This window comes from Punctularia strigosozonata (assembly GCF_000264995.1).
Source record: "Punctularia strigosozonata HHB-11173 SS5 unplaced genomic scaffold PUNSTscaffold_1, whole genome shotgun sequence".
NCBI classification, from domain to species: domain Eukaryota; kingdom Fungi; phylum Basidiomycota; class Agaricomycetes; order Corticiales; family Punctulariaceae; genus Punctularia; species Punctularia strigosozonata.
Genome location: NW_006767433.1, coordinates 2,558,712 through 2,584,026, shown reverse-complemented (window position 1 = coordinate 2,584,026; position 25,315 = coordinate 2,558,712). Strand labels below are relative to the sequence as shown.

Sequence of the window (25,315 nt, the reverse complement as noted above, 5' to 3'; positions counted from 1 at the left end):
CATCCAGCCGGCTCCAACAGTTCTGAAATGTACACGCGTCCTGCCGGCGCGTTGACGTGTCTGTGTTCCTGCATGTTCCAGCCTAGAATGAATTCCGAATTCGCGTTGCCACCTGACTGCCACGGAACTATATAAGGCACGGCCAGATACCGTCTCCTCCCCATCGTAACGCCAGTCATGTCCAACGCTATCGTTCTTCCGGAGAAGTATGTGTCCTCGTATCGGCCGATTGACCTGTATTCTTACCACTGGGATTCTGTAGATTCTCGTACGTGGCGGCGGCGGGCCTGTCCACCGTATATCTGTGTGTTTGGCAGACTTTCCGTGTTGGTCGCGCACGGAAGGCTTCAGGAATCCAGTATCCTCAAGGTGAGTTCCTGGCAACTATTGACCGCGATAGCTTGCCTCACATTACCTCTAGTCTATGCGGAGAAGGCTGAAGTTAGGCATATCAAATTTCTCCGTACGTTTTTGAGGAATTGACGGTGTGATAAAACAAGGCCCAAGCCTCGAAAGCCGCACAAGTTTTCAATTGCACACAGCGTACGCAGTATCGACCCTGTTGCGCTACACGTACGCTAACCAGCTCAATAGGCGCTCATCAGAATACTCTTGAGGCGTTGCCCCTGGCCTTGACTATGTAAGGAGCTGGCGTTCAAGGTTTGCTACCGGGAATTAACGGCGTACAACCTTGCCAGGACCTTGATCACGGGTCTCAAATATCCGGAAGTCGCCAGTGGCCTTTGTGCTACATGGGTGTTCGGTCGTATTTTCTATACTATCAACTACTCCAAGGGCGACGCGTCCAAGGTAATTCATTCATTATGGTGAAGAATTATCCCATTTCACTCAAGTCATAACCAGCGCGGTTCCGGATTGGCGGCGTTGGGCTCGGTTTCCCTGTTGGGTATGTGCAAATAACTAAACTGAAAGAAACATGGCGATTACTAATTCGCTTCAAAGGCCTTCTTGTCGCCTCTACGTGGACGGTCGGACAATTTATCAAATCGAGTCTTTAGGCGCTATCAGCCAGCGCTTGCATGGGTCCATCGGACATGTCAGTAGTATGATCTGATTGAGCAAGCGGTGGGCTTAGGCCCAGTTCCATTCACCGGAAAATTTCTTCCAAAAAAGCCAGAGTACTAGTCCACGGGGAAACCATGCCAGGAGATGCACTATAGTACTATTTCCGCCCATAGTGATGTAACGAGGTAGTTTCTTCGATAACGCCGCCGTTACCACTTGTTCTGCCATTTTCTGTGTGGGCATAGACCCCCTTCCTTGGCTGTAGTTGATCCGAGCGATTATGTGGTCCAAGTACGGTTTGTACAGACTGTCTGAGGCCAGCGCGAAACGGCCTGACGCGTTGGTGGATAATTTTGACCTGACGGCACCAGGTGTAACCAGCATGACGTCGACGTTCAAGGGATGGCACTCCATCCAGAGCGTTTCGGTGATCGAGTTGAGGGCGGCTTTTGATGCACAATACAAGCCTTCCCATGGAGTTGGACTGCGTGTTGGCTTCACTATCAGCGTCACCGAAGACTATCACGATCAAGTTGCGTACATGATTCCGGAAATGGATCCTATATTGATTATGCGGCCATGTCCTCGAGCCGCCATAGAGGATGCAACAGCTCTGGAAAGCTGTATAGGTGCTACAACATTTGTGTTCAGGATATCCAGGGCCATGTCCCGCTTCACATCCAAAATCGGATCTAAAGATGCTTCCAGAAACCTTATAGGCACAACTTCACGGATACGTACTGGATCCCAGCAATCCCGCATTATTGACTAAGATATCAATGCGGCCCTCGTCTCGAAGGATGGTTTGTGTCACTTTTTGTATATCCTCGTCGCTAGTTACGTCCAACGTCCATCTGTGAATGTTGGGATGGGTTAGGGAATCCATCGACTCCATCTTTCGGGCCGTGGCATAGACTGTGCAACCTGCATCCGCGAACTTTTCGCATCTGAAACGCATATACAATATCAATATATGGGAACGAGGTGCCAAGTTCAGACCAGGCATAAAAATCACCCCTTGATGTACGTACAAATGGAATCCTATACCACCCTCTGAGCAACCGGTGACGAGCACCACGCGTTGTTGTGCATTCATGGTATATGGCAAGTACAGAGGCGTGGGTGCGAGTGACGGTGGTGGGCCGTGACGTGCACTGGGCGCGGGCGAGAACGATATTCGAGATTGTCACCAATCAATGCGTGAACCGCAGATTAAGCTCTCAAATCATTTTTGTACATTGATTCGACCCAATAGCAGCAGCACCGTGTTGCAGATACTTATGTCGCTCACGTACTCACAGTTGGTGTTTACATAGCTTGTAGGTTCGTCATTCTAAATGTGAGAATTCACAAATTGCTCGAGTATGCGGCCGTACTCTATGCCGTAGTGAGTCCACCAGTGATACCAAGCAGCTGCCCACGCTACACCGTAAGCACAACCGACGCCGACCTGCGACAAAATCAGTCGAACGCCATCAGCAGACCTCGATAACGAACCTGCGCCCCGGTATGATGACCAAGCCATACCCGAGAAGCTGCGATGGCCAATGCCCACGGGAGTACAATCAAGGGTGGTATGATCCGGGTAAGAGGGTGCGCTGGAAGAGTCGGATGGATCGCTGAATGAGCACAAGCGAGAAGGATGAATGTTGCATAATAGGATATTGTGGCCGAATGTGTTGATGGCATCCTACTCATTAGGGTGAGTATTCCATCCAACTCGTGAGCTCGCCACGTACCCATAAGATATTTTGTGAGTCGCGCCCATCGGTCGAGGCTGCCTGAGAGCTTTCTTGACCACCTTTACAGAGAGAGAGCATGCGACAGCACCAATACAAAAATACGCGATGCCAGCTGAACGAGAGTACAGAAGGAAGCAAGCTGTGATACTAGTGACCGTCACATTGGTCTTCCAAAGTATTGAGCGCAACGGCAAGCGGAAGCGTGTGCGAGAATGCTAACCCGATCCAGGAAGGCTAGCCAGCGCGGTTTCCTCGAGGGAGCAGGGGGTCTTGACGAGGCGCTAGCTGCGACCACGGCCATGATGCACTAGGTCTCTATGTAGTATCGGCAAAGGACGACACGTCGCCCAGAGCAAACGCGGACCGCAACAGCAGCCGTGGTCGACAATAGAACAGGGGCACAAACGCCAGGGCGGCCGATCATCCGCTGCGCCCCGGCAGACACAGCTTTGTCTCTTCTCCATCTACACGGGTTGAAGGGCGCCCATCGGCTTGTCCTCTTTCTTACTCCAACACCGTTCAGCCAAGCTCACGACGCAATTCCTATTTCGCGCTCTGCAGCATTGAGCCAACATGCATTCGGCCCTCAGTATTCTCGCGCAGGTCGCTCTTTCTTCGCTTGCTTTCGGGCCATCCCTTGCGCACGCTGTCTCCATCGTCCAACGCGCGAGCACGTGTAATGGCCACTCCGAGGTGATAGACCACTTATCCGCCAGCAAGCCGTGCTCTAATGCGCAAAAATGGCTAGCTATGTGATCGTAGCTTCGGAAACGTCACATTCGTTGGCGCCCATGATTCTTACGCCGTAGGCACAAACAACCGTGAGTCCGTGTAATCCGGCCAGGACGCTGCCCTTACTCGGTAATATAGTTGCCGTCAACCAGGACTATGATGGTCGGTGAAGCTGCTTTGTGCCCAATGCTACTCGATTGACTCTCCCAAAAGTTACCCAGCAACTTGACGATGGCATCCGTATGCTCCAAATGCAAGCTCACAACGACAGTGGCATCATACAACTGTGCCATACAAGTTGTGTAAATAGCCAAGTTACCTTGTTATTCGCGGACTCTTCCTGATGCCGCGTACAGCTGCTTTACAATGGGGGCACCCTGCAAGACTACCTTGGAAAAGGTGGATATGGTATGCACCATCCGAACATTTAACTCATACTGTTTTGACAGTAAAAACGTGGATGGACACAAACACAAACGATGGCAAGTGCATATGCAATGCCAGGAGAGTCACCGTCGCCTAACTCAGCATAGTGGTGTCGCTACTCATCGTAAACTCGGATGGTTTCTCCCCATCTGACTTCGCTGCCGTCTTTGAGGCTGCGGGGCTGTCCAACATCTCATACTCCCCGTCTTCCTCAGCCATCGCAGCAAGTGACTGGCCGACACTCGGTAACATGATTGATTCCGGAACACGCCTAGTCACGTTTCTGGACCATGGCGCGGACTTCAACAGCGTGACCTACTTGATTGATGGTAAAACACACTCTGCGGCGCCAGTCCCAGTGCTGATCGTGATCAACAGAGTTCACAAACATATGGGAAACCGCTTTCGATGTTACCGACACGACCTTTGATTGCAACGTCAACCGCTCCTCAGGAGACACTTCCACCGAGATGTACCTCATCAACCACTTCCTCGATAAGGAGGTCCTTGGTAGCCCGGCTCCTGACGTTGACAACGCGAATACTACCAATGGTGTTTCTGGCACGGGTTCTCTAGGAGAACAGGCATTGGATACTTGCGTAGCCACGAACGGCAGGTATCCCAACTTCATGCTGGTTGATGTGAGCCCACACTATTCGGTCGCTCGTTGCTCAGTGCTCAACATATTCCAGTTCTACGAGTACGGCGGCGGATCTGTCTTCCAGGTGGCTGCTACAGCAAACGGCGTAACATACGAGCCGTCAACTCCCATCGCAACGCCCAAGTCGCAGACCTCATCGACGTCTTCATCCGGCAGTAGCAGTAGCGGTGGCGTCCCAACTTCGACAATACCGTGGAAGCTAGGTGGTTTGTCCGCTTTCACGATTTTGGGAGGGATGCTCTTCAGCGCATGGACTATACTCTGAGCTTTTCGGACCGCCTACCCTCTTTTCATATGCTAAGATCCGCATAATCTCCTCCTGCTACGTGTAACATAGCATAACAACACGGACGATGAATACATCAGTAATGCATAGTAGCTCGTGGATACCAAAACATGATGAGTCCATCACGTGTTCAACACGCTTTTGACCCCGAAGAGTCGGAAGACATCCCTGTCCGCGAAGGATATTATGAGCTTTCAAAGATTTCGTATACAAGGTCTTACTCCCTCGGAGTTACCACCGCAAGGATTGGCAGCATTTTCGGTGCCACCCAACACCGATTCGGCGAATCAACAACCATTTTCCGACCCGTCACCTCGTCCAGGCGTTTCTTTCCGTGTTCAGTTACAAAATGGCGGACCAAAACTCCCATATGGTTCCGGAGATATGGACGATGGCTATACGCTCGTCTTCCCGACTATCGATGCCTTCCAAGCATGGCGCGCCCAAGAGGAGGAGGTGAAGGTGGTCGAATTCGTGAAAGGGGATACCCATATATCGAAAGCCGTCCCACCGCGGTTCAAGGAACATACGAAACTGGTTTGCGCGCGACATAATCGCAGTGGCCGCAAGAAGTACGTCAAGAAATTTCCCGAGCGAAAACGCAAAGTCCCGAGCAGAAAGGTGACGCTCATTCTCAACACCTACGAAGCAACTGGAATGACATGGCGTAGATCGAAGGTACAGGCTGTCCTGCATCTATCAGTTACAAGACCTATCACGACTCTCCGGAAGTTCGAGTAATGTGTAAGCGAGTCGCTGTTTCTCTATGTGCCTTGAGCTCATATGGAGCGTAGACATCTCGGATCATTCGCACGAAATCGGACCAGCCAACCTCCCATTCACAAGAAAGGGTCGGAAAATTATAAATGCCCGCAGTAAGAGCAATGTCGGCGAGCGAGGAATCGTTGCTCTTGCGGATACAGCAAGTGCGCCAGCGAGCGCTTCTGGCCCGTCGACCGGGCCTTCCTCCGCCATATCCATGATTGCTCCCCTTCCACACATCGCACCCGCTCCTCCAACCACACCTGTAGCTGCACTGGCCGGCACTGAAGAACGGTGGGACCGAATCGGCGTGCTCTTCCAGAGCATTAGAGAGAGGGCTCGTGATTTCAACTTTCCAGCAGAATCTGTTCATGCTCTAGAGAGTGTGTTGATCCGCATGTATCTGGAGAGTCCGGTTGCGTCAAGCGCACCACATCCCAGCGATGGCGGAGTTGGGCCCGGTGAGGACCCTTAGCTTGGGCCGTGCGATATCGTATCTGTAGTCTATAATTCACCCACGTTTCCGGGCCTACTCCTGTACGCCCCGGACGAGTTAGCATAGTTCTCGTCCATCGTACTCTATCATACGGTTTATCTCGTACCAGCATTTCATTAAGCGGGAAGACATTAGAATGGCCTCCTTGTGTCACGTGCCATATACACACTTCGCTATTGACCACTATGTCGTCGCTAAGAAATTCGTTGCACCGTCGCAATCACAAGGAGCGATCTCAGCTTGCACATCGTACACGTTTTGGAATTCTCGAGAAACACAAGGATTATGTTCTCCGCGCTCGCGACTATCATTCGAAGCAAGACAGGCTCAAACGGCTGCAGCAAAAGGCGGCAGACCGCAACAAGGATGAATTCTACTTCGGCATGACTAGACAGCGGACGGAGGTGCATCACTACCAATTCACCCTCGACGCATGATGCTGATTGACCCATGGTTAGAATGGGGTGCACGTTCAAGAGAGAGGAAACGTTGCTTTGCCCATCGATCTCGTGAAGGTGCTCAAAACGCAAGATGCCAATTATATCCGCACGATGCGTTTGGTTGGGCTGAAGGTATGACATTGCCACCACGTTAGACAATTTGCCTCTTTCATGTCTTGAACAGAAAATTGATAAGCTAAAAGCTGAACTGAGTGCTTTGGCTGACCTCTTACGCCCCATCTCATCCGTTGACCACAATGATGCGCATGGCCTGGACGAAGAAGAAATAGGGATACTCGAGGACGCGGGCATCTTATCGTGTCGCTTGACCAAATCGCGGCGCCGGAAGAGCGGCCCGGGTCATACGGTATTTGCTGACTCGGTCGAAGAAGGTATGTTGCCTTCCACGCTCATCCGGTTTCGCTCATGGACCTCCGTAGCACCCCAAGGATCCGTATCATTGCCCTCCAGAACAACGAATGAGAGCGACGTTGTTACGGACACCGCGGTCGACCTAGGCTGGAAAACTCCAGAGCGGGGCCTGATGCAGAAGAAACGCCGTCGACTTGGTAATGAGCTGAGCAACGCCAGTGTAGGGGCAGAGGAGCCATCGGGGCAGGCTCGCGTATGTGTGGTGTCCTGATTATAAGCGTGGCCCGTGTTAACATAACGCAGGAGCATCGGAGTCGGTTGTTAAAGGAGCTTTCTGCTCGATTGAAGCGGGAACAGCAGCTCCGGTACGCTGAGCGGGAGCTCGATATGCAGAAGATGCTCATGGGCAAGGGAGCTCGGCGAAAGATAGCTGGAGTAGAGAAGGTCGAGGGAGAGAGCGAGGACGAAAACGCAGACGAAGATACCTCGGGCAAGAAACGAGGAAAGGTAGACGGGAAGACGTACAAGCCGCGGGTCTACAAATGGCGGGCGGAGCGCAAGCGATAGGTACGTTTCATCCGGTTTAGCTCATGCGGAATATCCTTTGTCAACGATCTTTCCGCGAATGCGACCATGATAACATGCGGCTGAAACGCAAACGGGCTCTTAAGTCTTGAATCATTAGAGGTAAGGGACTCTGTCCATCGTAATGTGATCTGAGCTGTCATGCAGCGGGCTGCGTTTGTTGCAAAAGCGCTTGCGCAGCGATCAACTAGTGGATCCTCAGCCCATACCATACGAGTTTTCGATGACATTCTTACCTCATCTCGTTTCATGTCGGATTTGGTGCCCAGGTCCTTGATCTGAGTCTCGACGCGCTTTCTATCACATATGTGAGCATGGACGCGGTCCTGCACAGCAAATCACAGATGCTCACATTTCGCTCCTGATGAACTCTAAACGTTTTTGAACGTTCTGCTTGGCCTCAGACTGGTCCTGCTGGACCAATACCGGTCCGATGAGTTTATATACCGTGTTGCTAGTGGTGAGCTGGCCAAATTCCTGCGGCACGGGGATCAGTCGAGGAAAGGACAGCTAAGGTGGTCATTCTGCGACCTTCCAAACGGCTTCATTTTCCGTCAGCTGTGCGTCCAGGCGCTGGCGGGCGTCGATTGTAGAGCTGAGCTGGTTCTGCAGGACTTGATAGTCTGCGCTGAGCCTCTGCAGATCTGGCGGGGCGGCTGCCATCGCGTCTGGCAAGAATATTATCAATATTCAGCCAGGCACTCAAGGTCGTGACACGCGAGCTTGGCGCTTCTTGACGTCAGACTCACATGGGTCGCTCAGTATAACTATCGTAGTGACTTATCTACAGCAGCTACATTCAACACCTGGCCCGTCCGACCCCGAGGAGGTCTGTGAAGCTTCTACCATGGCCGCCATCAGCGCCGCAAAGACAGTGTTCTCCGCATTCAGCAACGATAAACCCCATGTGCGCACTTCTTCCTCCAAGGACAACGCCTGCTCTAACTGCAGGACGCAGTCGTCTATCACGCAGTGGATAGATATTGTCACATCCAACAGTTATGAGGACGAGGCATATGACGGGTTCGGCATAGTCCTACCGCAATCAGTGCGCTACTAATGCATCGACATCAGCATCCCCGAAATCGTGGATTCAATCAACTTGCAGCCGACCGGGTATATATGATCTCCGTACATCTACCCCCTGATGAGTTCAACTTTCTGCAGACCTGCAGAAGCCTCCAGAGCAATACGGAAGAAGATCAAGCACGGAACCGTGCACAATCAGTATCGGGCGCTAGTGGTAGGTGCAGCCATCGTTACGGAGTAAGGCTCCAGCCGACAGCAAGGTTAGATCCTGAAAGCACTTGTGGAGAATGGGGGGCCGCGGTTCCAAAGTACGTGTATCTTGATCTGTGCCGGTACACCGATCTGACTGACCGATGGACAGAATCGTTCGCGGATCACCAACTTACCGATGCTCTGAAACACCTCGCGACGGACCCCACCACGGACCCTAAAGTGAAGAAGAAGTTGCTCCATGTTCTGGCTTCCTGGAATCAACAGTTCAAAGACGATCCGAGCATGTCTTTTGTAGCCGGCCTATACAAGCAGGTCAAGCCTGAACGCCCGCGGAGCGTCGATCCCCACCAGATTGCGCAGATGGATGCAGAAAGGAGGAAGCGGGAGGAAGAGTACGAGCGAAAACGCCGGGAAGAGAAGGAAGCAAAGGAGGAAGCAAAGAGGCGTGCCAAGGAAGAGAAAGAGGCGGAGAAACGGAAGAGGGAGGAAGAGGCTCGGAGGGCACGGGCACGAGCGAACAGGAAGCCATTCGTGTTTGAGCAGGCAAGCACCGGGCACGGAGTTCACGATTCTCGCTGACTTGATCATTCCACCACAGGAGAAGCCAAAGATCCTAGAATCGATTGCGACCGCATCGCAAGCGTCCAGCAATCTCGTGAATGCGATCACGGTTCGTCTAGTTTCGTTTCTCTAGTACATACCATCTGATGTCCACTAGCTCGTGAACACGGCCAATGACAGCCTGCAAGCCAATGAGCGCGTGCAAGATTGTCTTGCGAAAGCGAAGCAATCTCGGAAGGTTATCGTTCGGTACATTCAGGTAACATTCGCCGCGTTTGATAGGGACCCCGTAGCTCATGCTGGATATTGACCAGTTGGTTGAGAACGAAGACCTCATCGGAACGTTGATCGAAGTCAATGAGCGCATAATAGCGGCCCTAGAGATGTACGACACGGTAAGTCTACCTCATCTCAACACTTCGAACTAGGACTCAAGCACAGGCAGCTCTCCAAACCTGTGGTCACCGAGAAGGACGTCGACGACGTACAAGCCGGTTTGGTGAAGGCGAATATTCACGAATCGGAAGTGTCCAAGCTGCAGGAGAAACAACGTGCTGCGGTCCAGCGGGCCGTGAAGGCCGGGAGCACGCGCGGAAAGCAACGCGAGGAATCTTCGTATGAAGCTCAGAGGGCCACACCGGCGCACCCCGACTTACAGGATCTAAGCTTCGGCGCCATAGGAGACGAGAAGAGGTAAGTTTCGATTACTGGTCTAGAAGCACATCAGGCCTTCATCGCGCTCTATTTTGCAGTCAGCTCCCGCCTCCGATGAGGCCCAATGCGCCCCGGTCCAGCGATGATTACGGCTATGATGGTTATCGTCGCGGGTCACTCTCCGACTTCAGCGACTACCAGTCATCGGATGAAGAGGCGCATGATAAGCACGCATATGCGTCTGGCTCCTCAGGGAGGAATTATGTCCACGTGTCCGACGACGAAGAACCCGGGACTCAGCCGAACAAGGGGTTACTGGAGGAAGACCCATTCGCAGACCCTTTCGTAGATCCCGAAGACGAGGGTGTTACGCTAGGGACGGAGGTTCAGCATGGAATGAAATGGTAACATCAACGCTTGAATCTTGATTATCGATGATGCCGCCTTCCCGTGGGCTTATCCTGTAATATCACGACCTGGAATAGGATTTTTGACAGGTGTATTATCTCCATCTCACTTTGTTTTCGGTGGAGGTCCCTATCCAAAATGGTCGGAGTACTTCAGGGAGATCCATCCCGCAGATGGAACCAGCTTCGTCAAAGATCGCCCCATTTTCCAGAAGAGCCACGATGAGTCGAGGAATGGCGGCTGCCGTCCCGTTCAATGTGTGCACGAAGGGTAAGCCGCTTGCATCTGCTTGGGACTGGACGGTCCGTCGATACCGGATGTGTAACCGGCGAGCTTGATAATCCGTGCAGTTCGAGGTGGAGGATATTTCGCCCCAAGCACCACGCCCAGGCATCCACGCCTCCATGTCATACTTGCGATAGGCGCTCGCGCCGAGTTCTTCAGTCGGCATGTCGAGGATCCTGTGAAGCATAGATTGCGTTGAGACGCACTGGATCAGTAACATCCGCCAACATACCTGAAAGGGAAGCCCAGTCCCTCAAAGATCTCCGTCTGGATCAATCGTAGCTCCTCCATCATCGCTTCGCTCTCATCTTCAGTAGTGGCAGCAAATAGTTCCAGCTTCTGAAACTGATGGACTCGATATAATCCGCGTGTGTCTGCACCCCGAGCACCCGCTTCAGCGCGAAAGGCTTTGCCGAGCCCAACAACTTTGATCGGAAGTGCGTCCTCCGTAAAAATCTTGTTGGCCAGCATCCCTGCTAAGGGAATTTCTGCGGTGCCAGCGAGGACCAATTGTGGGTTGGTGTGCTCCAGATGGTATATTTGTGAGGCATCCCGATCTCGTGGCTGGAAGCCGCATCGGGCTGCTATGTCTGAGCGGACAACATCCGGCGTTGTAACAAAAGTGAATCCGTGCTTGAGCGCGATTGATAGCGCGTAGTTAGTGAGAGCGAGTTCGAGCATGGCGCCTTCGTTACGGAGGTAGTACCACGAAGAGCCGGTAGTTGAGGAGCCAGCCTCCAAGTCGAGGAGATCCAAGCTGCGTGCAACAGCTACGTGGTCTCTGGCAGAATCCTGCGGCATAGGTTCTGGACCATGTGTACAGAGCGTCACTGCGGCAGACTCGGGTCCGAGAGGTGTGGAGGGGTGGGTGTCATTCGGGACGGACAAGGCGAGTTGAAGCAACTGACTCTTAGTCTCGCTCAGTTTACTATCAATTGAGCTCAGTTCCGATTTGAGACGCTTCGCTTTCTCTATGGCAGCTTGCTTTTGGTCCAGATCCCTGATAGTACGTATCTGGTCGCCTACAGTGGATTGCACGTGGACCTTCGTATTATAGGCGCTTTGCAGCTCCTTCTGCTCCGTGTAGAGAGAGGCGATCTTGATGAACGTATCCGGCTCCAGTTGAGCCTTGCGGGTTGCGGCATTATGAGCTGCAGCGTCCGGGCTTTCGGAGAGCGTCTTGAGGCGTAATCGTGGAGGAGGCAAGCTGGAAACCTCCGATGCAGCTCCGGCGAGCCGTTTCGTGGCGTAGCTGCGACATTGATACCCTGGATACACACTGAGAGACAATTGGAATGGACTATACGGCGCACGTACCGCGCGTTGAAGTCAAGGGTCCGAGTGAACGTCGCATTTGTCACAATGCGCTCAGTGGCCGAGGTTCCACTTCCGTGAGTATACGAGACGCGTGAAGTCACAACGTCACGCTACGCGCTTTCGAGATGACCTCTACTCTTGGCAAAGGAAAAGGACCCGCAACGAACGGCACTGTGGCATACGAACTTCCCTGGTACATACAATACCTACTGTTGCTTGGTCATCTCGTTTACGACGACGCAGGGTCGAGAAGTATCGACCTAAGGTTTTGGACGACGTCGTCGGCAACATCGAGACTATAGAGCGGTTGAAAGTTATAGCACGGGATGGAAACTGCCCTCATATCATCATCTCTGTGAGTGTTGTATATTAACGCTTTGTCTCTGAGCTGAAGCCACAACAACGAAACAGGGCATGCCTGGCATAGGCAAAACAACCAGCATACACTGTCTGGCACATCAACTGCTGGGGAATGCTTACAAGGAAGGGGTGTTGGAGCTCAATGCGTCGGATGAAAGGTCTGTATCTGCTATCTTCTCGGTCTGTTGTCATCTAGCTGAAAGGCGACCTATAGAGGCATCGAGGTTGTGCGGAATAAGATCAAGACTTTCGCCCAGAAGAAAGTAACATTACCCCCTGGTCGACACAAGATCGTGATACTTGACGAGGCAGACAGGTGGGGAAGATTATCCGCTCGTGTCGTGTATGATAAAATCAAAGTGTTTCAGCATGACCGCTGGTGCTCAGCAGGCGCTACGACGTACAATGGAGATATACGCGAACACAACACGCTTCTGCTTGGCATGTAACATGTCGAACAAGATCATCGAACCTATTCAGAGTCGTTGCGCGATTCTCAGGTATTCAAAGCTGCGAGACACGGAACTACTCAAACGTCTACTCGAAATCTGCGAACTAGAGAAGGTAATAAAGCATATGTGTCCCCTACTCAGCTAATACATATGAAAAGGTCAAATATAACGATGACGGTCTCACCGCACTCATATTCACCTCCGAAGGGGACATGCGGCAAGCAATCAACAACCTACAATCGACTTGGTCGGGATTTGGATTTGTGTCTGGCGACAATGTGTTCAAGGTCTGCGACCAGCCTCACCCGATCACCGTACAAACCATCATCCGGGCATGCCAAAAGAGTGACCTTGACACGGCCATGGAAAAGCTGAACGATCTATGGGAGCAGGGGTACAGTGCTGTGGATATTGTCGTGACTATTTTCAGGGTGGTGAAGACCATGGACGATCTTCCGGAATATACTGAGCTGGAGTATATTAAGGTATCCACTTCATTATGACCACGATAACCTGGTCTAATGTTCATTTCACCATAGGAAATCGGCTTCACGCATATGCGCATTCTCGAAGGGGTGGGAACAATTATCCAGCTTGGTGGATTGATAGCTCGTCTGAGCAAAATGGTGCGTCGAGCTCCCATGAGTATTGCGTCTGGAGTAAACTGAACCCTGCCGTAGAACATGAGGCCGCAACTATTTCAAACCTAAGTTATGGGCCCCGTATCATGATTGCAGTGTCCTGTCCTTGATGTTCTATATGTCATGGCCTGTTAAGCACCTACATAAGTGACAAAACGACGTCCTACATTCGTTACCTTCGGACTCCAGTCGATAACCACGTGGCCACGATCTTAGCAAAATGCCGCATTGCTGAGTCAAGCTTAAGCCTCTTCGAGCATGTTGTGGTGATCCCTATTACATCTCTGGCTCGTGCCATGGCCTCATTGCAGGAAACACCAGTATCCAGACGACTCAGCACGGTCAAACACATCATCGTTGTTCTCTCAGGCAAGGGTGGTGTTGGCAAGTCATCGGTCACAGCACAACTTGCGCTATCTTTGCATGCGTCCTCTTCCTCTGCTCGCGTAGGGATACTTGATGTCGACCTCACCGGACCTTCAATACCTCGAATGCTTGGCTTGGATGGAAAGGGAGTCGTGCAGAGCAGCGATGGATGGGTTCCCGTCTACGCGGACGGATCGGAGGCAAGGTTAGCCTGCATGAGCGTGGGCTTCCTCTTGAAGCGCAAAGAAGATTCCGTCGTATGGAGAGGGCCAAAGAAGAATGCCATGATCAGGCAATTCCTCAGCGATGTGCGATGGGCTGAGCTGGATTACCTCGTGATCGATACACCCCCTGGTATGTTAACAGTCCAATCACTGACTACACGATCGGCATTTCAATCCTGATCAGGTACATCGGATGAACATCTGTCCTTGCTGGAACACCTTGCACCCGTGCATCATAAACTGTCTGCGGTCATTGTCACCACACCACAAGCCGTTGCCCTTATGGACGCCATGAAATGCCTTTCATTCACGCGCAACGTCTCCTTGCCTGTCCTAGGGATCATAGAAAACATGAGTGGCTACGTATGCCCCTGCTGCGGCGAGGTTAGCAACATCTTCTCCACGGGTGGAGGAGAGGAAATGGCAACTCGGGAACAGCTACCATACCTTGGCCGCTTGCCGGTGGACTCTGAACTGGTGACCTTGCTGGATGCCGCCGAGAACTCGGACGCGGATCGGGAGGATGGTCACACGGACGGTTCGTTCGATGTACTCAAGAAGTATCAGAAGACGACGTCCTCTTTACTGTTCAAATCCATCGTCGCGTCAATCCTCGAGACGTTGACAAAAATCGAGAACTGAATGCTTACTCACTGAGCAGTACGTCTTCATCTTCCTGTTATATTTGCTTCTCAGATGGTGCTTATCCAAGCCCACTCCGCAGGTCTGATCCTGTATACACTATATCGCGTTGCGTTGGGACTCTTGCGACAGAACCGCGTGGAGCCACCGGCCCCAGCTCTGGCAAGAAAAAAGTTCCAGCCAATTGACCTGCTCTAGCATGGTAAGGTCACAGGTCTTGCGCAGCTCACGTAGAGTCCAACGTAAACGGCGTTGGCATATTCGCGCATATCGGCAATATCAATTCAGGCATGAGCGCCGTGTCCCAAATTCATTTGTCTACCGGTCGTAATCACTACATCGGAGTCAGCAAGTTGGAAGTATGTAACTTCACTGTGGCTATTTCCTATTGCACCGATTGAAGCTGCGCGGCTGCTGTACAAACGAAGATGTAGAATGGGGTCCGTTGACTGCCCGAGTATCCGTGTGAATTGATGCGTTCCAGATTGGGTAGCGCGTACACCGGACCATCCGCCTTCTTCCCGGCCTCGAGGTGTAGATTCACGTCAATGTTCGACTTGCGCGCAGCACATGGCCTCTGCCTCGCAACTGCCTTGCCTATGCATACCTGGCCTTGACCAGACGCTCTTCCGTTTGTACCCCCAACCCACGATACCTCATTGGCCTATCCAGCACACCGTATAACTCACCGGTACGGACAGTTGGCCACGGTCCTGCACCACCTCCTGCCATGAGAAGCACCATCCATGCGCCTCCTCGAGGTTTGTGTGTGCCGGTCGCGTTGTGTGTACAGCAAAAGCTGAAAAGTGTAATAGATGAGACATTGCTATTTGGCTATCTGCCGCAAAGCTCGAACGCGATTCCAGCTGGAGGAGACAGCGATTGGTCTTCGAAACTTGCAGTGCCTCGTCCCCGACGCGCGAGTCGCATTCAGAGATGGATCGAGGAGCAGACGACCCTTGATCTATTGTACGAAAGCGATGGATCAGCGGTGCCCCACGTTGGCACACCTCCCAATCCATATCTCGCGTACCCACATCTGGGTAGATGGAGTGCAGCCGATCGGGACGACGACACGCACACTCTGCATAGCTACATAATCCTTGGTCAGGAAGATGTGGCAGAAAACCCATCCGTTATCAACCTTGATGAAGTACGTTCGACCCTGCACAGGCGCGTGTTGTGCGTTGGTCGTTGAGCTCGCGTCTAGGACATACATGCTGAGCAGCCAAGAACGCCGGATCTGCAATGCCCCTCGGGATCGTCACTTCAAGAACATACGGCGACTCCCGGTCAGCATGGAAGCTCTTCCAAGCCTGCGTCTCCACTCCGACATTGGCATCGTGTTCTTTCAGCATCTCTTCGTTCACCGTCCGCGAACACTCCTTCAGTTAGGCAAGGTGGCATCTCATCGAAGGCTTGTCCTGAAATGAGCGACTCCGATACGCAGGGTAGCCACAGAAGAAGCTCCAGCCTATCCGTCTTCCGCCATGCAGACACGGTGGAACATGGCACAGTGAAACCTCGGCTGACGCCCACATCACGAGCCTTGGGCACATGGACCTATCGACGGCCAAGGCCAAGTGTAGTGGGCCATTTCTCCGATCCATATGTACCACAAGCAGTTGGGCCGCAAGATACCTCGTTGCCACCCTCGCGGCCAAGCATGTCCTCAACGACGACGTACTCGACTTCGACCACTTCGGTGACATCTTCCTCCACGTTCAGTTCTTCTAGAAAGTATTCGTTTGGATCTATTGGGCAATCATCTGGCTCGATGTTCAGATCATCCGGGCCCTCTCTGTGGTCCCTCCCGACCAACGCTACACATATGTTTGATCCTCCCAATTCTACAAAAACCCTGGCGGACGAGACCCCAGTGAAGACTGTACGCGTACCGCTATCATTGAAGACACTGACCAACAATATGGCGGATGACACGGAACGAAAGGAGCTTACGTTCTGTCTACCGAGGGTTGGTACGTCGAAGAGCAAGAGCAAGTACAAGCGCAAGCTTGTCATCAGCGGCATCAAGAAGGATGACTTGAAACGCATCGAAGGTGTCAAACAGTGGTGCGAAGTAAGGATGTCGATTATCTCTATTCTCCGTCCAAACTGATGCGCGATCCTCAGTCTTTCGGAGAACTGAGCCAATTCATCCGAATGCCGAATGGCGATCTCGAAGTACACTTCAGAGATAATGAAGTCGCAGACACAGTGAGACCAGCATCCCGGTCTTTAGTGGATATCTCACGATCGTGGCCTAGGTCTGCCGCTTGCACGCTCGTGTATGTATCAATGGCGTCGGCAGCGTCGGTCTATCATGGTACACTAGTAAAAGGACGTGACGAGCCACCTGCACGCTAGTGAGTCACTGACCGGGCTGTAAACAACGCTCTTACTGTATATCATCATTAGTGCCTCCGATTGGCCTAATCCTTGTCTCACCCTTATGTCCAGTTATGCCCTCATGTCCACTGTCTCGCCCCATGCATGCTGTAAGTGTCCTTGCATTCGTGGGAGGCGCTGTCTTGACCCTCCTCCGCTAGGTTTTGTCACATATTTGCTTACAATCGCCGATTGTTACGAATGTTATGACCGGAACCCGACGCACTTGTACTTGCCTCATCCCCACACATCAGATGTCCGCTTTCATCCGTTTTCACTGCATGCCATTTGCTTGAAGTCTGTTGCTCCTGGCGTTATTTACGTCTATTATACTGCTGTGACCAATGTCATCAATCAATGTAGTCTGATATGCATGTACTACTTTAGTAAGAACCTTCGCAATGGCTGTGCTCATAAATAAACGACTCGAAGCTGTCGAGCTTTCCTCACAGCAACGTGATGAACCGTAACCATGTACTGTAACTTAGCTGTAACAGTGACGGTCCATGTACTTCACTCTGACACTCCATGCATGTTCGTCTTACAACCAGCTTTGAACATATCGTCTTGACATGGCTGATTTCGCAACTGTACCGCTGGTGATTGTCGAGGGATTTCTGTCTAGCACCGGATCTGTCCTATGGGGGAACTTCGAGACGTATCTGAACTGCAGCAACGGAGGGCCGGGATACCTTCAGAGGCGTACCATCTTTGTCAGGTGGGTACTATGCCGCCATATATGTTCATGCGAAACTCAGTGCGGAACTGTAGTATAGGGCCTGTAAGCTCCCTGCATGACAGAGCATGCGAGCTTTTCTACGCATTGAAAGGAGGCACAGTAGACTATGGAGTGGATCATTCTCGACGTCACTCACACAGACGATTCGGACGGACTCATTCCGCAGGGTTATGTCCGGAGTGGTCGCAGGAGCATCCCCTTCACTTCTTTGGACACTCCATCGTGAGTGTCAATCTCAAATCTTGGGGGGATAGGACTCGGTCTCTATGACTCCCATTAGGGAGGACCTACCATCGTGAAAATGCAGTGGCTGATTGCGCAAGGGTTCTTCGGTGCCAACATGCACCCGAGTATGGTGTCCTCGGTCACGACGGGTAAGTTTATAATCCCTTCGACGCCCGCGTACCAACATGTTTATCAGTGTCTGCACCGTTCCGAGGTACACAACTGGTATACACACTTGGAGAACGCACGGACGGTGCACCAGCAGTATGTCCCTCTTGTGATATCGTTTCGTATTGACGAACATTTCCAGGTATGCCCCATCTCCGTCGGTGCAGCTGTGGCAAAAATGGTTCATGTCGCATCATACCTTTCCCCGCTCCTACCGCGGATATTTGATATGCACACAGAGTCGAGGGCTCTTTCGTACCGCGAGACGACCTTCATATCGCTACTCCGCCAGCTGTACCGCAGCGACTGGGCTGAAGGCCGGGATGCAACCCCTTTCGACATGACATTTCAAGGTGCAGAGGAGAGAGAGTCAGCTGGTGAGGGCATCCCTCACGATGGAACCTTCTACCGTAGTTACGTCGCATGCATGGTGAACAATCTTGCTTTCCCCAAGGGCATATCGTGCTTACATCCCTCAGACCCGACGTATCCGACAGACTGATGTCAAGCACGCTCCACCCCTGAAATACCTGCTCAATCTACCATTATATGTATGTTCTCGACTGATGGGGTCTTTCGACTTCGCGGTGTTACGTCCGGTACCCGCTTTTATGCGCGCCCACCCAACGGCCACCCTGGCGACGCTCATTGGCACCATGGACAGCGCAAATGGTCTTGTCCACTCGACACAAGGTGTTTTCGAGGCCACGGTCGTTTCACAAGAAGAGGTCGGAGAAAACCATTGGGCCAATGACGGCGTGGTCCCTACGTTTTCTCAGTTCCACCCGTTTGGTTGTCGAGAAAGCCGATGCCATCATTGCCCACTCTCGGGTTATGCCAGTCCCAACGAAGGTCATAGGAAACATCTCGTTGGACCTGGTATATGGGACGTGCATGCGCTCGATAACTGTGATCATTTCTCACTAGTACCCCTTTGGATGGCGACTGCGAAGCAAAAACAGTTCTGGCGGGACGTTGGAGCTTGGCTTGTAGACATCGACGATCGTCGTGCGCGCTCTATTGTTCAGTATGAGTAATGGCAGGATAGAGCGGACTTCCGTCAGCTCGCGGACCTCTTTGTTTACGGGGATTTATAGAATTTGGCCAATACTAACAGTGAGCACCGCGCGAAACAGCATCATTGCGAAATCGCATCATTTAGCTTACTCATCCACGACCGTGCAGTGGGCACAAAACAAAGGATCCTTTGGCCTCGGACAAGCTAAGGTGCCGTTGCATTGCATATGCGCCGCGATCACCCGAGAAGCGATTGGTCCCGATGTGGTGACGTCCCCCAAGGGCAGGGGGAATTCAATCCCTAAAACGAAGCTGTCTTTGATATGCTGCGCTTCACCTCGCGGCTGTAGAAAATCTCATAGTAGGCCGCAACGGTAAGACGCCCACTTCAGAAGGCATGGTCAAAAGGGTGAATGTTTGATACGTGATCTATACTGACAACTCTGAGGGACATTGCTTTAGGGAGAAGGAAACCTTACGCAGCGGACCCATCGCTTACTTCATCAATGTCCTCCATAACCTCTATAGAAGAAACCTTTGCAATAGACTTGAGGACGGAATGTGGCATAATGTCCTCCCCAAGCAGTTGGATATGTCGGATGGGATGTCCCAACGCCGCACGGTATGTCATCATGTCTGCGAAAGGAAATGATCCTCTGCTATCCAGCGATATGCGTTGTAGGCGCGGCCAAAAAGGCTCCAATCCAAGCCATCTCTGCTTCGTGGAGAGCAGTAGCCACAGTGGAGTCAAATCGCCACCAACATCTCGAATCTCTAATGCAATGATGTTTGGAAGGGCGAATACCAGCGATTCTTGGATGGCTTCTGGATAGGTATCATAGTGCGAGAGTCTCAGCACCCGCACGTAGGGGTACAATGCGGTCTTCGGCCGTCGTAAGAGAGTGCAATGGTTCAGATGGTGTTCTCGGAGTTCCAAAGACTCCAACCTCGGTGCCTTGAGCAATGCGCATAAATGCATATTTTCCTCGTCATCAAAGCCGCAGCTCCCGGCCGCAACGAGAGTACGCAGTTTGGGTAGCTCGATGGACTGGAAGGATAAGGCAGGGGAGGGCGCAGATGTGACGTCTATAAAGCAGAGACATAGGCTTTCCAGAGTGGAAGCGCTCGCCAAAATCGCATGTTTCAAGGTATCATACGTATACGTCTCAGATAGTGCGACGGATTTCGAAGAAGGGCAGAGCTCGAGGTATGTTAAACCAAGAATGGGATACGCCATGGACGTAAGACCGATACTGCGGAGGCGAAGCTGGCGTAACGACGAAGGCCATGGTGTTGTATGAAAGGTGGAAAAACGCGAAGCAGTGATCTCCATCGTTTCAAGGGTTGACATCGAACCTCGGTCCAAAAGCACGCTCAAGTGTTGAAGAGTCGCATCGGATGCGCCGTAGATTGTGAGTCGACGACAGCGATGGATATTGCAAGATACGACAAGTGCTTGGTCTTCCCCGAGTGTTTCATGATCATCGCCCTCGTGCGATGGGATGATCGTGAGTGATATCGGATAGTCGAGAGAGCGAATAAGGTATAAGGACGAGATGGCTAGGCTTCCATGCGTCCGGATGATGATGTCGTCCCATATAGTGGGGAGAGCGATCGCCAAGTCTCTCCAATGCCTGCATACATGCGAAACAAGAATCGCGAAAGGGAGGTTCAACTTTGCCAAGGATTGGCGAGGACCGGCCTCGAATATGCACGCCCAGATTTCAGGGGGTAGTCTGTCTTGTATCATGGATGAGCTGCTATGATTACTTAGTGGTAACAAGTCTCCAGGATCTGAGTACGTAAATTCTGAATCTTAAGTACCAGTACATACAAGTCACGTGCAAGAGAGAAGACATTGACCAACTATCCTTCCCGGACAGCTTCGATTAGGACCTCGTCGGCTATATCCCCCCAGCCACTGTAACTAGTCACAAGCTCGGTGCTGACGCTGCTGCAAAATGTCTGACGATGGTTATGATGGCGGGATGGGTGATGACTACGACTACGGCGGCGGCGGGTATGCTCCGAACATTTGGAATCTCGCATGAAGCTGAAAGTACAATCCTCCTTAGCTTTGGCGAAGATACTTTTGTGCGCTCGCTTTATATCGAAAGGAGCTATCGACGCTTACTACCAGTCTTCTCCTGCTACTCATAGGACGAGGGGTACGATCTTCTGGCCAATGAAAACGCGGATGGTGAAGGGAAAACCGGCGAAGACGAGGCTGGACAAGATGCAGACGCAAACGGCGTGAATGGCATGGACCATGAGCAAGATGGGATGAATGGAGACGGAACACAGCAGGAATCCGGCCCCCATGCTCCTGCTGGCATCCAGGGCGAGCGACAGCCCAACAAAGTCCGAGTCACGACGCCGTATCTCACCAAATATGAACGCGCTCGCATCCTTGGCACTCGTGCCCTACAGATAAGGTATGCCTATATAGAAGTCGGCTTGCGCTGCGCTCACGAAAGGGGATGTTAGTATGAATGCCCCTGTTCTGGTTCCCTTGGATGGGGAGACGGATGCTCTCCAGATTGCCATCAAGGAGTTGTCACAGCGGAAAATTCCGCTGATCATCCGACGATTTCTACCGGATGGCAGCTTCGAGGATTGGAGCGTCTCTGAACTCATCACCGAGTGATAGGGATGGTCATGTTATCCTCTGTCATGTCAGTTCCGACGCTCGCTTCAGCCTGCTGACATCAAACACTCATCGAATCGGACCCATATATCAGCGTCTCTTCGGTCAGACATATGCTGCCTAATGCCTACAGGCTATCGCTACCAGGTTTATGGGGATTGCCGAACTCTTCAGAACAAATAGTGACGTTGGTCGCATTCATCGTAATGCAGCATCGCAACACGGTGCCTGCCCTTCGAGAGCCTTCGATGCTTGGACTGGCAGGGTACGGGGCTATGTAGAACCTACGTAAAAGAGGGGCGATGATGGTGATTCCATGTCATCTTATTTCGTAGTGGGTGTTCGCGGGACCTGCCCTAAAGAGTGCGGATCACGTGACAGACGCGACGCGAAAGGCGCGTGAGATCACATGGTGAAGCAAGCAAGGCCAAACAGGGAAGTTGGTTCGCGCAGGAGCCGGATGCGGTATATGCAGCTCGACACGGTCCCCACCCTGGCCTGACGCGATGCCCGTCAAACTCGACCTCGCTGCCGCCGCCCGGGACCCGACCACGCGTCACACCCTACGAAACATCTCTCTCGCCGTCGCCAAGTCCAAGCGCATCGTCGTCGTCACCGGCGCAGGAATATCCTGCTCCTCCGGCATCCCCGACTTCCGCTCCTCCGACGGCCTCTACAACCTAGTCAAACAACAATACCCCGACGTCGTCCTCAAGGGCCGCGACCTCTTCGACGCCTCCCTCTTCCGCGATCCCCTCTCCACGTCCGTCTTCTATACCTTCATCTCCCAGCTCAAGCGGTCAATCGACAATGCCGCACCGTCACCGACTCACAAATTCATCAAGACGTTAGACTCCAAGAAACGTCTGCTCAGGAGCTATACGCAGAACATAGACGGCCTGGAAGAGCGTGTAGGCTTGCCTGGCAGCTCTAGCGAGACTGTCAGGATAACCGCTAAAGGGAAGACGAAAATTCGCAATCGGGACGTGCGCAATGTTCAGCTTCACGGCGATATACATCGCGTGCGCTGTACCATGTGCTCGAAAGAATACCCTTGCACGGCCCAACATCTCGCTCTTTTCGAACAAGGGGATTCTCCTGACTGCCCGGAATGCACGTCGCGCTGTAAGCAGTTTGTTTCAGTCTTTCTGCTGTGTTTCTTAGTCTTGTCATCGGTAGCTGAGGCGCGTGTCGCACGATCTGCACGCGCTTTGAAGATTGGAAACCTTCGGCCCGCAATTGTCCTGTACGACGAGCCCCATCCATTGGGTGACGACATAGGAGCGATCCACGCTGCCGACGTAAATAAGAAACCGGACATGCTCATCATACTAGGCACGTCGCTGAAGGTTCACGGGCTCAAAAAGCTGGTCAAGGACTTCGCCAAAGCTGTCCACGCTTCGTCGCCTAAACCCGCTGCCCCTTCTTTGACTGCCGCGGACATTAACAAAGCCCATGGAAGACCGAAGGCAGGACCCTCCAAGGCAGCCTGCAAGGCGTCACCCAAGAACGCGAAAAATCTGATCAACTCGCTGGCTGGCCGGGTCGTCTTCGTCAACCGTACTCCTCCTGGTGCCGACTGGGAGGGTATAATCGACTACTGGATTGAAGCTGAATGTGACCAATGGGTTGCGCGCGTGGAGGAGGAGTGGAAGAGCATGCGACCCTCAGACTGGGAGGTGCAACAAACGCTGGCCGGATCCTCAGGTTTCGCTGCCACGAAGACTAAAGCTGCAGCCGCCGGTGTTCCGAAGGGTTTGGCTCCGAAGGTACCGCCCCCTGGGGATAGGCGAGACGACAACACGGAAAATATTCCCGTGTCGCTCCGGCCAACGACTCCTTGCTCTCCCAGCAAAAGGCGTCAGCATACATCCCATTACCCAAACTCTGAAAGAGATGCGGACATTGAGTGCAGTCCCTCAAAACGAGCTGCGAAGCGTGGCATGGAGATCCTGACTCCGACGACTGCGATGACCATGCGGGTGAAGAAACTCGCTCTGGAGGGTGACCAGAGCATGCACATACCAGAGAGGAGGATGCTCTTCGGAGATCTGGCCAACGGCGACTCCAAGTCCAAGCACGGTCTCGACGGTGTGGAATACAGTTCGTCCGAAGACGAGGACGAGGAGGACAATGCTGACGTGCCTCTGCGCCTCACTGGTGCTATCAAGCAGCGCCAACAGGCAAAGAGCGATCTAACCGCACCCGCACCACGGACGACCCGTGCGCGAAGTAGGACAGGGACCAGGTTGAAGATGGAGGTATTGATAGACTCGGTCAAGCCAACGGCGTAGTCGTCCATACTATTCATCCTACAACATATCTTACATCATGTATCAATCTGTAATGTAATCACTCATGGACATCGTAAGTATCATTCAGAGCATCCGCGAGGATTTTGGCGAGGACACCTCGAAGCGCGGTCATTACATTGAGCGCTCCCGTAAAAGCCGGCTCAATCCCTGAATGCGACATAAGCATTACGGGAAGATACGGCGATGCAAGGATGTGGAGACTGACCTCCGGATAGCCTGGCTGATGATGGGAAGGTGTAGGTGGTGAATACGGCACGCTCAATCCAACTTCATCTTTCTCATCATCGCCTGGAATAACAATTTCAGCAATCATCCTGTGGCAGAGCATGCAGTGAGTTTCCGACTACACTCACTCTGGTATCCTCTAGGTGCAACAGGCGTCATGGGCTCCGGATAGTTCATCTCCTCCTCCATGATTTCTATGTAATGGTCAGTGCTGGTCGCCAACGTAACATATCAGCCCGACCTCGACGATAGATGCGGTGCTCCCATCTTCGCGCAATCGCCACGCTCAAGACAATCCAGAGGCCAAACAACGACGCATTGTTACCCAGTATCATAGCTATGAGACTGAGCGGACTTCTCCAAGTGGAGCCCGTCACTGTGCAGAGGTACGAAGAACCGATAACGCGGTCATGGAGGTCCTTGACAGCTGTGTCCTGCACGAATACTCTGAGCGATGATCAAGCAAGGGAATGGGCAGCATACGCCGAGAATGTTTAATACGCCCAATGCACCGCTACGGATGGTCGTGATCGCGTCTGGCTCAGTGAATCCTTGAGCCGAGTTCTGAGCTTGGGTGAGGAGGTGCATGGCTCCAATGCCAGTCAATCCGATGTTGCTCCCCGAGGCTCCCCCACCGTTGACGTACGTCTTCTCGAAAGCATCGACGAGGGTCGTCTTGGACCCATCGGCAGTGACGATAACTGCATGTTCCTCACCCAAGGGAATTCCTCCAGTGGTCGTGAAATTGATACCAGTGGTTTCCGGCAGATAGCGAATACCGCTCATCCAAGCTGTAAGATCGTAAGCATTGGATCTGGGGGGTATTCAGCGCAAGGGCGAGTACAGCACACTTTTATACAGACTTACGGACTAATCGTCGTGTCCAATGGGGGCGGTAAGTGCGTGTTCGG

General features: G+C 52.4%; 14 protein-coding genes across 14 annotated transcripts; 11 read left to right on the top strand and 3 right to left on the bottom strand.

Annotated features, from left to right (window-relative positions):
* Nucleotides 1-177: 177 nt before the first annotated feature.
* Nucleotides 178-1,019, top strand: PUNSTDRAFT_129665 (membrane-associated proteins in eicosanoid and glutathione metabolism; the record flags this gene model as incomplete). The annotated part of the gene is made up of 8 exons (XM_007378872.1): nucleotides 178-206; nucleotides 263-369; nucleotides 422-441; nucleotides 501-543; nucleotides 595-640; nucleotides 699-810; nucleotides 865-907; nucleotides 964-1,019. 8 exons carry the CDS (start codon nucleotides 178-180, stop codon nucleotides 1,017-1,019), a joined length of 456 nt encoding a protein of 151 aa, XP_007378934.1.
* A 73-nt stretch (nucleotides 1,020-1,092) lies between these two features.
* On the bottom strand, nucleotides 1,093-2,122 carry PUNSTDRAFT_56889 (oxidoreductase; the record flags this gene model as incomplete). Its single annotated transcript, XM_007378871.1, has 4 exons — nucleotides 1,093-1,510; nucleotides 1,568-1,718; nucleotides 1,768-1,973; nucleotides 2,058-2,122. 4 exons carry the CDS (start codon nucleotides 2,120-2,122, stop codon nucleotides 1,093-1,095), a joined length of 840 nt encoding a protein of 279 aa, XP_007378933.1.
* A 210-nt stretch (nucleotides 2,123-2,332) lies between these two features.
* PUNSTDRAFT_95511 (uncharacterized protein) lies at nucleotides 2,333-3,097 on the bottom strand. Its single transcript, XM_007378870.1, has 4 exons — nucleotides 2,989-3,097; nucleotides 2,766-2,935; nucleotides 2,524-2,716; nucleotides 2,333-2,476 (listed from the first exon to the last, which is right to left on the bottom strand). The coding sequence occupies exons 1-4, from the start codon at nucleotides 3,067-3,069 to the stop codon at nucleotides 2,360-2,362; spliced, it is 561 nt and encodes a 186-aa protein (XP_007378932.1). The 5' UTR covers nucleotides 3,070-3,097; the 3' UTR covers nucleotides 2,333-2,359.
* A 150-nt stretch (nucleotides 3,098-3,247) lies between these two features.
* On the top strand, nucleotides 3,248-4,952 carry PUNSTDRAFT_48873 (PLC-like phosphodiesterase). Its single transcript, XM_007378869.1, has 9 exons — nucleotides 3,248-3,461; nucleotides 3,517-3,589; nucleotides 3,639-3,662; nucleotides 3,714-3,802; nucleotides 3,857-3,899; nucleotides 3,950-3,982; nucleotides 4,034-4,255; nucleotides 4,305-4,567; nucleotides 4,619-4,952. The coding sequence occupies exons 1-9, from the start codon at nucleotides 3,342-3,344 to the stop codon at nucleotides 4,850-4,852; spliced, it is 1,101 nt and encodes a 366-aa protein (XP_007378931.1). The 5' UTR covers nucleotides 3,248-3,341; the 3' UTR covers nucleotides 4,853-4,952.
* Nucleotides 4,953-5,054: 102 nt separating this feature from the next.
* PUNSTDRAFT_117624 (uncharacterized protein) lies at nucleotides 5,055-6,150 on the top strand. The gene is made up of 3 exons (XM_007378868.1): nucleotides 5,055-5,494; nucleotides 5,545-5,617; nucleotides 5,668-6,150. The coding sequence occupies exons 1-3, from the start codon at nucleotides 5,060-5,062 to the stop codon at nucleotides 6,108-6,110; spliced, it is 951 nt and encodes a 316-aa protein (XP_007378930.1). The 5' UTR covers nucleotides 5,055-5,059; the 3' UTR covers nucleotides 6,111-6,150.
* Nucleotides 6,151-6,316: 166 nt separating this feature from the next.
* PUNSTDRAFT_95504 (u3 small nucleolar RNA-associated protein 11) lies at nucleotides 6,317-8,079 on the top strand (the record flags this gene model as incomplete). Its single annotated transcript, XM_007378867.1, has 8 exons — nucleotides 6,317-6,535; nucleotides 6,590-6,703; nucleotides 6,756-6,963; nucleotides 7,012-7,196; nucleotides 7,247-7,715; nucleotides 7,765-7,825; nucleotides 7,881-8,005; nucleotides 8,060-8,079. 5 exons carry the CDS (start codon nucleotides 6,317-6,319, stop codon nucleotides 7,508-7,510), a joined length of 990 nt encoding a protein of 329 aa, XP_007378929.1. The 3' UTR covers nucleotides 7,511-7,715; nucleotides 7,765-7,825; nucleotides 7,881-8,005; nucleotides 8,060-8,079.
* A 296-nt stretch (nucleotides 8,080-8,375) lies between these two features.
* PUNSTDRAFT_110153 (uncharacterized protein) lies at nucleotides 8,376-10,393 on the top strand (the record flags this gene model as incomplete). The annotated part of the gene is made up of 11 exons (XM_007378866.1): nucleotides 8,376-8,435; nucleotides 8,487-8,551; nucleotides 8,603-8,644; nucleotides 8,696-8,771; nucleotides 8,823-8,865; nucleotides 8,919-9,313; nucleotides 9,369-9,440; nucleotides 9,489-9,590; nucleotides 9,646-9,726; nucleotides 9,777-10,024; nucleotides 10,084-10,393. 11 exons carry the CDS (start codon nucleotides 8,376-8,378, stop codon nucleotides 10,391-10,393), a joined length of 1,494 nt encoding a protein of 497 aa, XP_007378928.1.
* A 94-nt stretch (nucleotides 10,394-10,487) lies between these two features.
* On the bottom strand, nucleotides 10,488-12,032 carry PUNSTDRAFT_129659 (seryl-tRNA synthetase; the record flags this gene model as incomplete). Its single annotated transcript, XM_007378865.1, has 3 exons — nucleotides 10,488-10,854; nucleotides 10,911-11,946; nucleotides 11,996-12,032. 3 exons carry the CDS (start codon nucleotides 12,030-12,032, stop codon nucleotides 10,488-10,490), a joined length of 1,440 nt encoding a protein of 479 aa, XP_007378927.1.
* An 84-nt stretch (nucleotides 12,033-12,116) lies between these two features.
* Nucleotides 12,117-13,517, top strand: PUNSTDRAFT_140408 (P-loop containing nucleoside triphosphate hydrolase protein; the record flags this gene model as incomplete). Its single annotated transcript, XM_007378864.1, has 8 exons — nucleotides 12,117-12,188; nucleotides 12,239-12,350; nucleotides 12,407-12,513; nucleotides 12,570-12,671; nucleotides 12,724-12,919; nucleotides 12,966-13,292; nucleotides 13,347-13,433; nucleotides 13,488-13,517. Exons 1-8 carry the CDS (start codon nucleotides 12,121-12,123, stop codon nucleotides 13,515-13,517), a joined length of 1,029 nt encoding a protein of 342 aa, XP_007378926.1. The 5' UTR covers nucleotides 12,117-12,120.
* Nucleotides 13,518-13,744: 227 nt separating this feature from the next.
* Nucleotides 13,745-15,105, top strand: PUNSTDRAFT_117620 (MRP-like protein; the record flags this gene model as incomplete). The annotated part of the gene is made up of 3 exons (XM_007378863.1): nucleotides 13,745-14,168; nucleotides 14,223-14,698; nucleotides 14,763-15,105. The coding sequence occupies 2 exons, from the start codon at nucleotides 13,745-13,747 to the stop codon at nucleotides 14,678-14,680; spliced, it is 882 nt and encodes a 293-aa protein (XP_007378925.1). The 3' UTR covers nucleotides 14,681-14,698; nucleotides 14,763-15,105.
* Nucleotides 15,106-15,706: 601 nt separating this feature from the next.
* Nucleotides 15,707-17,315, top strand: PUNSTDRAFT_140406 (uncharacterized protein). Its single transcript, XM_007378862.1, has 6 exons — nucleotides 15,707-15,833; nucleotides 15,891-16,760; nucleotides 16,814-16,897; nucleotides 16,948-17,046; nucleotides 17,099-17,178; nucleotides 17,230-17,315. Exons 2-4 carry the CDS (start codon nucleotides 16,110-16,112, stop codon nucleotides 17,026-17,028), a joined length of 816 nt encoding a protein of 271 aa, XP_007378924.1. The 5' UTR covers nucleotides 15,707-15,833; nucleotides 15,891-16,109; the 3' UTR covers nucleotides 17,029-17,046; nucleotides 17,099-17,178; nucleotides 17,230-17,315.
* Nucleotides 17,316-17,640: 325 nt separating this feature from the next.
* Nucleotides 17,641-19,237, top strand: PUNSTDRAFT_95490 (alpha/beta-hydrolase; the record flags this gene model as incomplete). The annotated part of the gene is made up of 6 exons (XM_007378861.1): nucleotides 17,641-17,786; nucleotides 17,840-18,029; nucleotides 18,088-18,181; nucleotides 18,229-18,296; nucleotides 18,343-18,630; nucleotides 18,680-19,237. 6 exons carry the CDS (start codon nucleotides 17,641-17,643, stop codon nucleotides 19,235-19,237), a joined length of 1,344 nt encoding a protein of 447 aa, XP_007378923.1.
* A 2,140-nt stretch (nucleotides 19,238-21,377) lies between these two features.
* PUNSTDRAFT_59013 (subunit common to RNA polymerase I) lies at nucleotides 21,378-21,864 on the top strand (the record flags this gene model as incomplete). The annotated part of the gene is made up of 2 exons (XM_007378860.1): nucleotides 21,378-21,652; nucleotides 21,705-21,864. Coding segments are annotated over 2 exons (435 nt in total), but the record flags the coding sequence as incomplete, so codon positions are not given.
* Nucleotides 21,865-22,370: 506 nt separating this feature from the next.
* Nucleotides 22,371-24,218, top strand: PUNSTDRAFT_140404 (DHS-like NAD/FAD-binding domain-containing protein; the record flags this gene model as incomplete). Its single annotated transcript, XM_007378859.1, has 2 exons — nucleotides 22,371-22,989; nucleotides 23,044-24,218. 2 exons carry the CDS (start codon nucleotides 22,371-22,373, stop codon nucleotides 24,156-24,158), a joined length of 1,734 nt encoding a protein of 577 aa, XP_007378921.1. The 3' UTR covers nucleotides 24,159-24,218.
* Between the last annotated feature and the right edge of the window lie 1,097 nt (nucleotides 24,219-25,315).

What these genes read in the sequence shown, in the direction of transcription:
- PUNSTDRAFT_140406 (XM_007378862.1), top strand. Translation starts at nt 16,110, where the DNA reads ATGAGCGACTCCGATACGCAGGGTAGCCACAGAAGAAGCTCCAGCCTA. An exon ending in GTGTCAAACAGTGGTGCGAA is followed by an intron (nt 16,761 to 16,813) that starts GTAAGGATGTCG and finishes CGCGATCCTCAG; the next exon opens with TCTTTCGGAGAACTGAGCCA. An exon ending in ATAATGAAGTCGCAGACACA is followed by an intron (nt 16,898 to 16,947) that starts GTGAGACCAGCA and finishes ATCGTGGCCTAG; the next exon opens with GTCTGCCGCTTGCACGCTCG.
- PUNSTDRAFT_48873 (XM_007378869.1), top strand. Translation starts at nt 3,342, where the DNA reads ATGCATTCGGCCCTCAGTATTCTCGCGCAGGTCGCTCTTTCTTCGCTT. An exon ending in AACTGTGCCATACAAGTTGT is followed by an intron (nt 3,803 to 3,856) that starts GTAAATAGCCAA and finishes TGCCGCGTACAG; the next exon opens with CTGCTTTACAATGGGGGCAC. An exon ending in CCAACTTCATGCTGGTTGAT is followed by an intron (nt 4,568 to 4,618) that starts GTGAGCCCACAC and finishes AACATATTCCAG; the next exon opens with TTCTACGAGTACGGCGGCGG.
- PUNSTDRAFT_95511 (XM_007378870.1), bottom strand. Translation starts at nt 3,069, where the DNA reads ATGGCCGTGGTCGCAGCTAGCGCCTCGTCAAGACCCCCTGCTCCCTCG. An exon ending in GGCTAGCCTTCCTGGATCGG is followed by an intron (nt 2,936 to 2,988) that starts GTTAGCATTCTC and finishes ATACTTTGGAAG; the next exon opens with ACCAATGTGACGGTCACTAG. An exon ending in ACTCACAAAATATCTTATGG is followed by an intron (nt 2,717 to 2,765) that starts GTACGTGGCGAG and finishes CCTAATGAGTAG; the next exon opens with GATGCCATCAACACATTCGG.
- PUNSTDRAFT_117624 (XM_007378868.1), top strand. Translation starts at nt 5,060, where the DNA reads ATGAGCTTTCAAAGATTTCGTATACAAGGTCTTACTCCCTCGGAGTTA. An exon ending in GCAAAGTCCCGAGCAGAAAG is followed by an intron (nt 5,495 to 5,544) that starts GTGACGCTCATT and finishes GACATGGCGTAG; the next exon opens with ATCGAAGGTACAGGCTGTCC. An exon ending in TCCGGAAGTTCGAGTAATGT is followed by an intron (nt 5,618 to 5,667) that starts GTAAGCGAGTCG and finishes TATGGAGCGTAG; the next exon opens with ACATCTCGGATCATTCGCAC.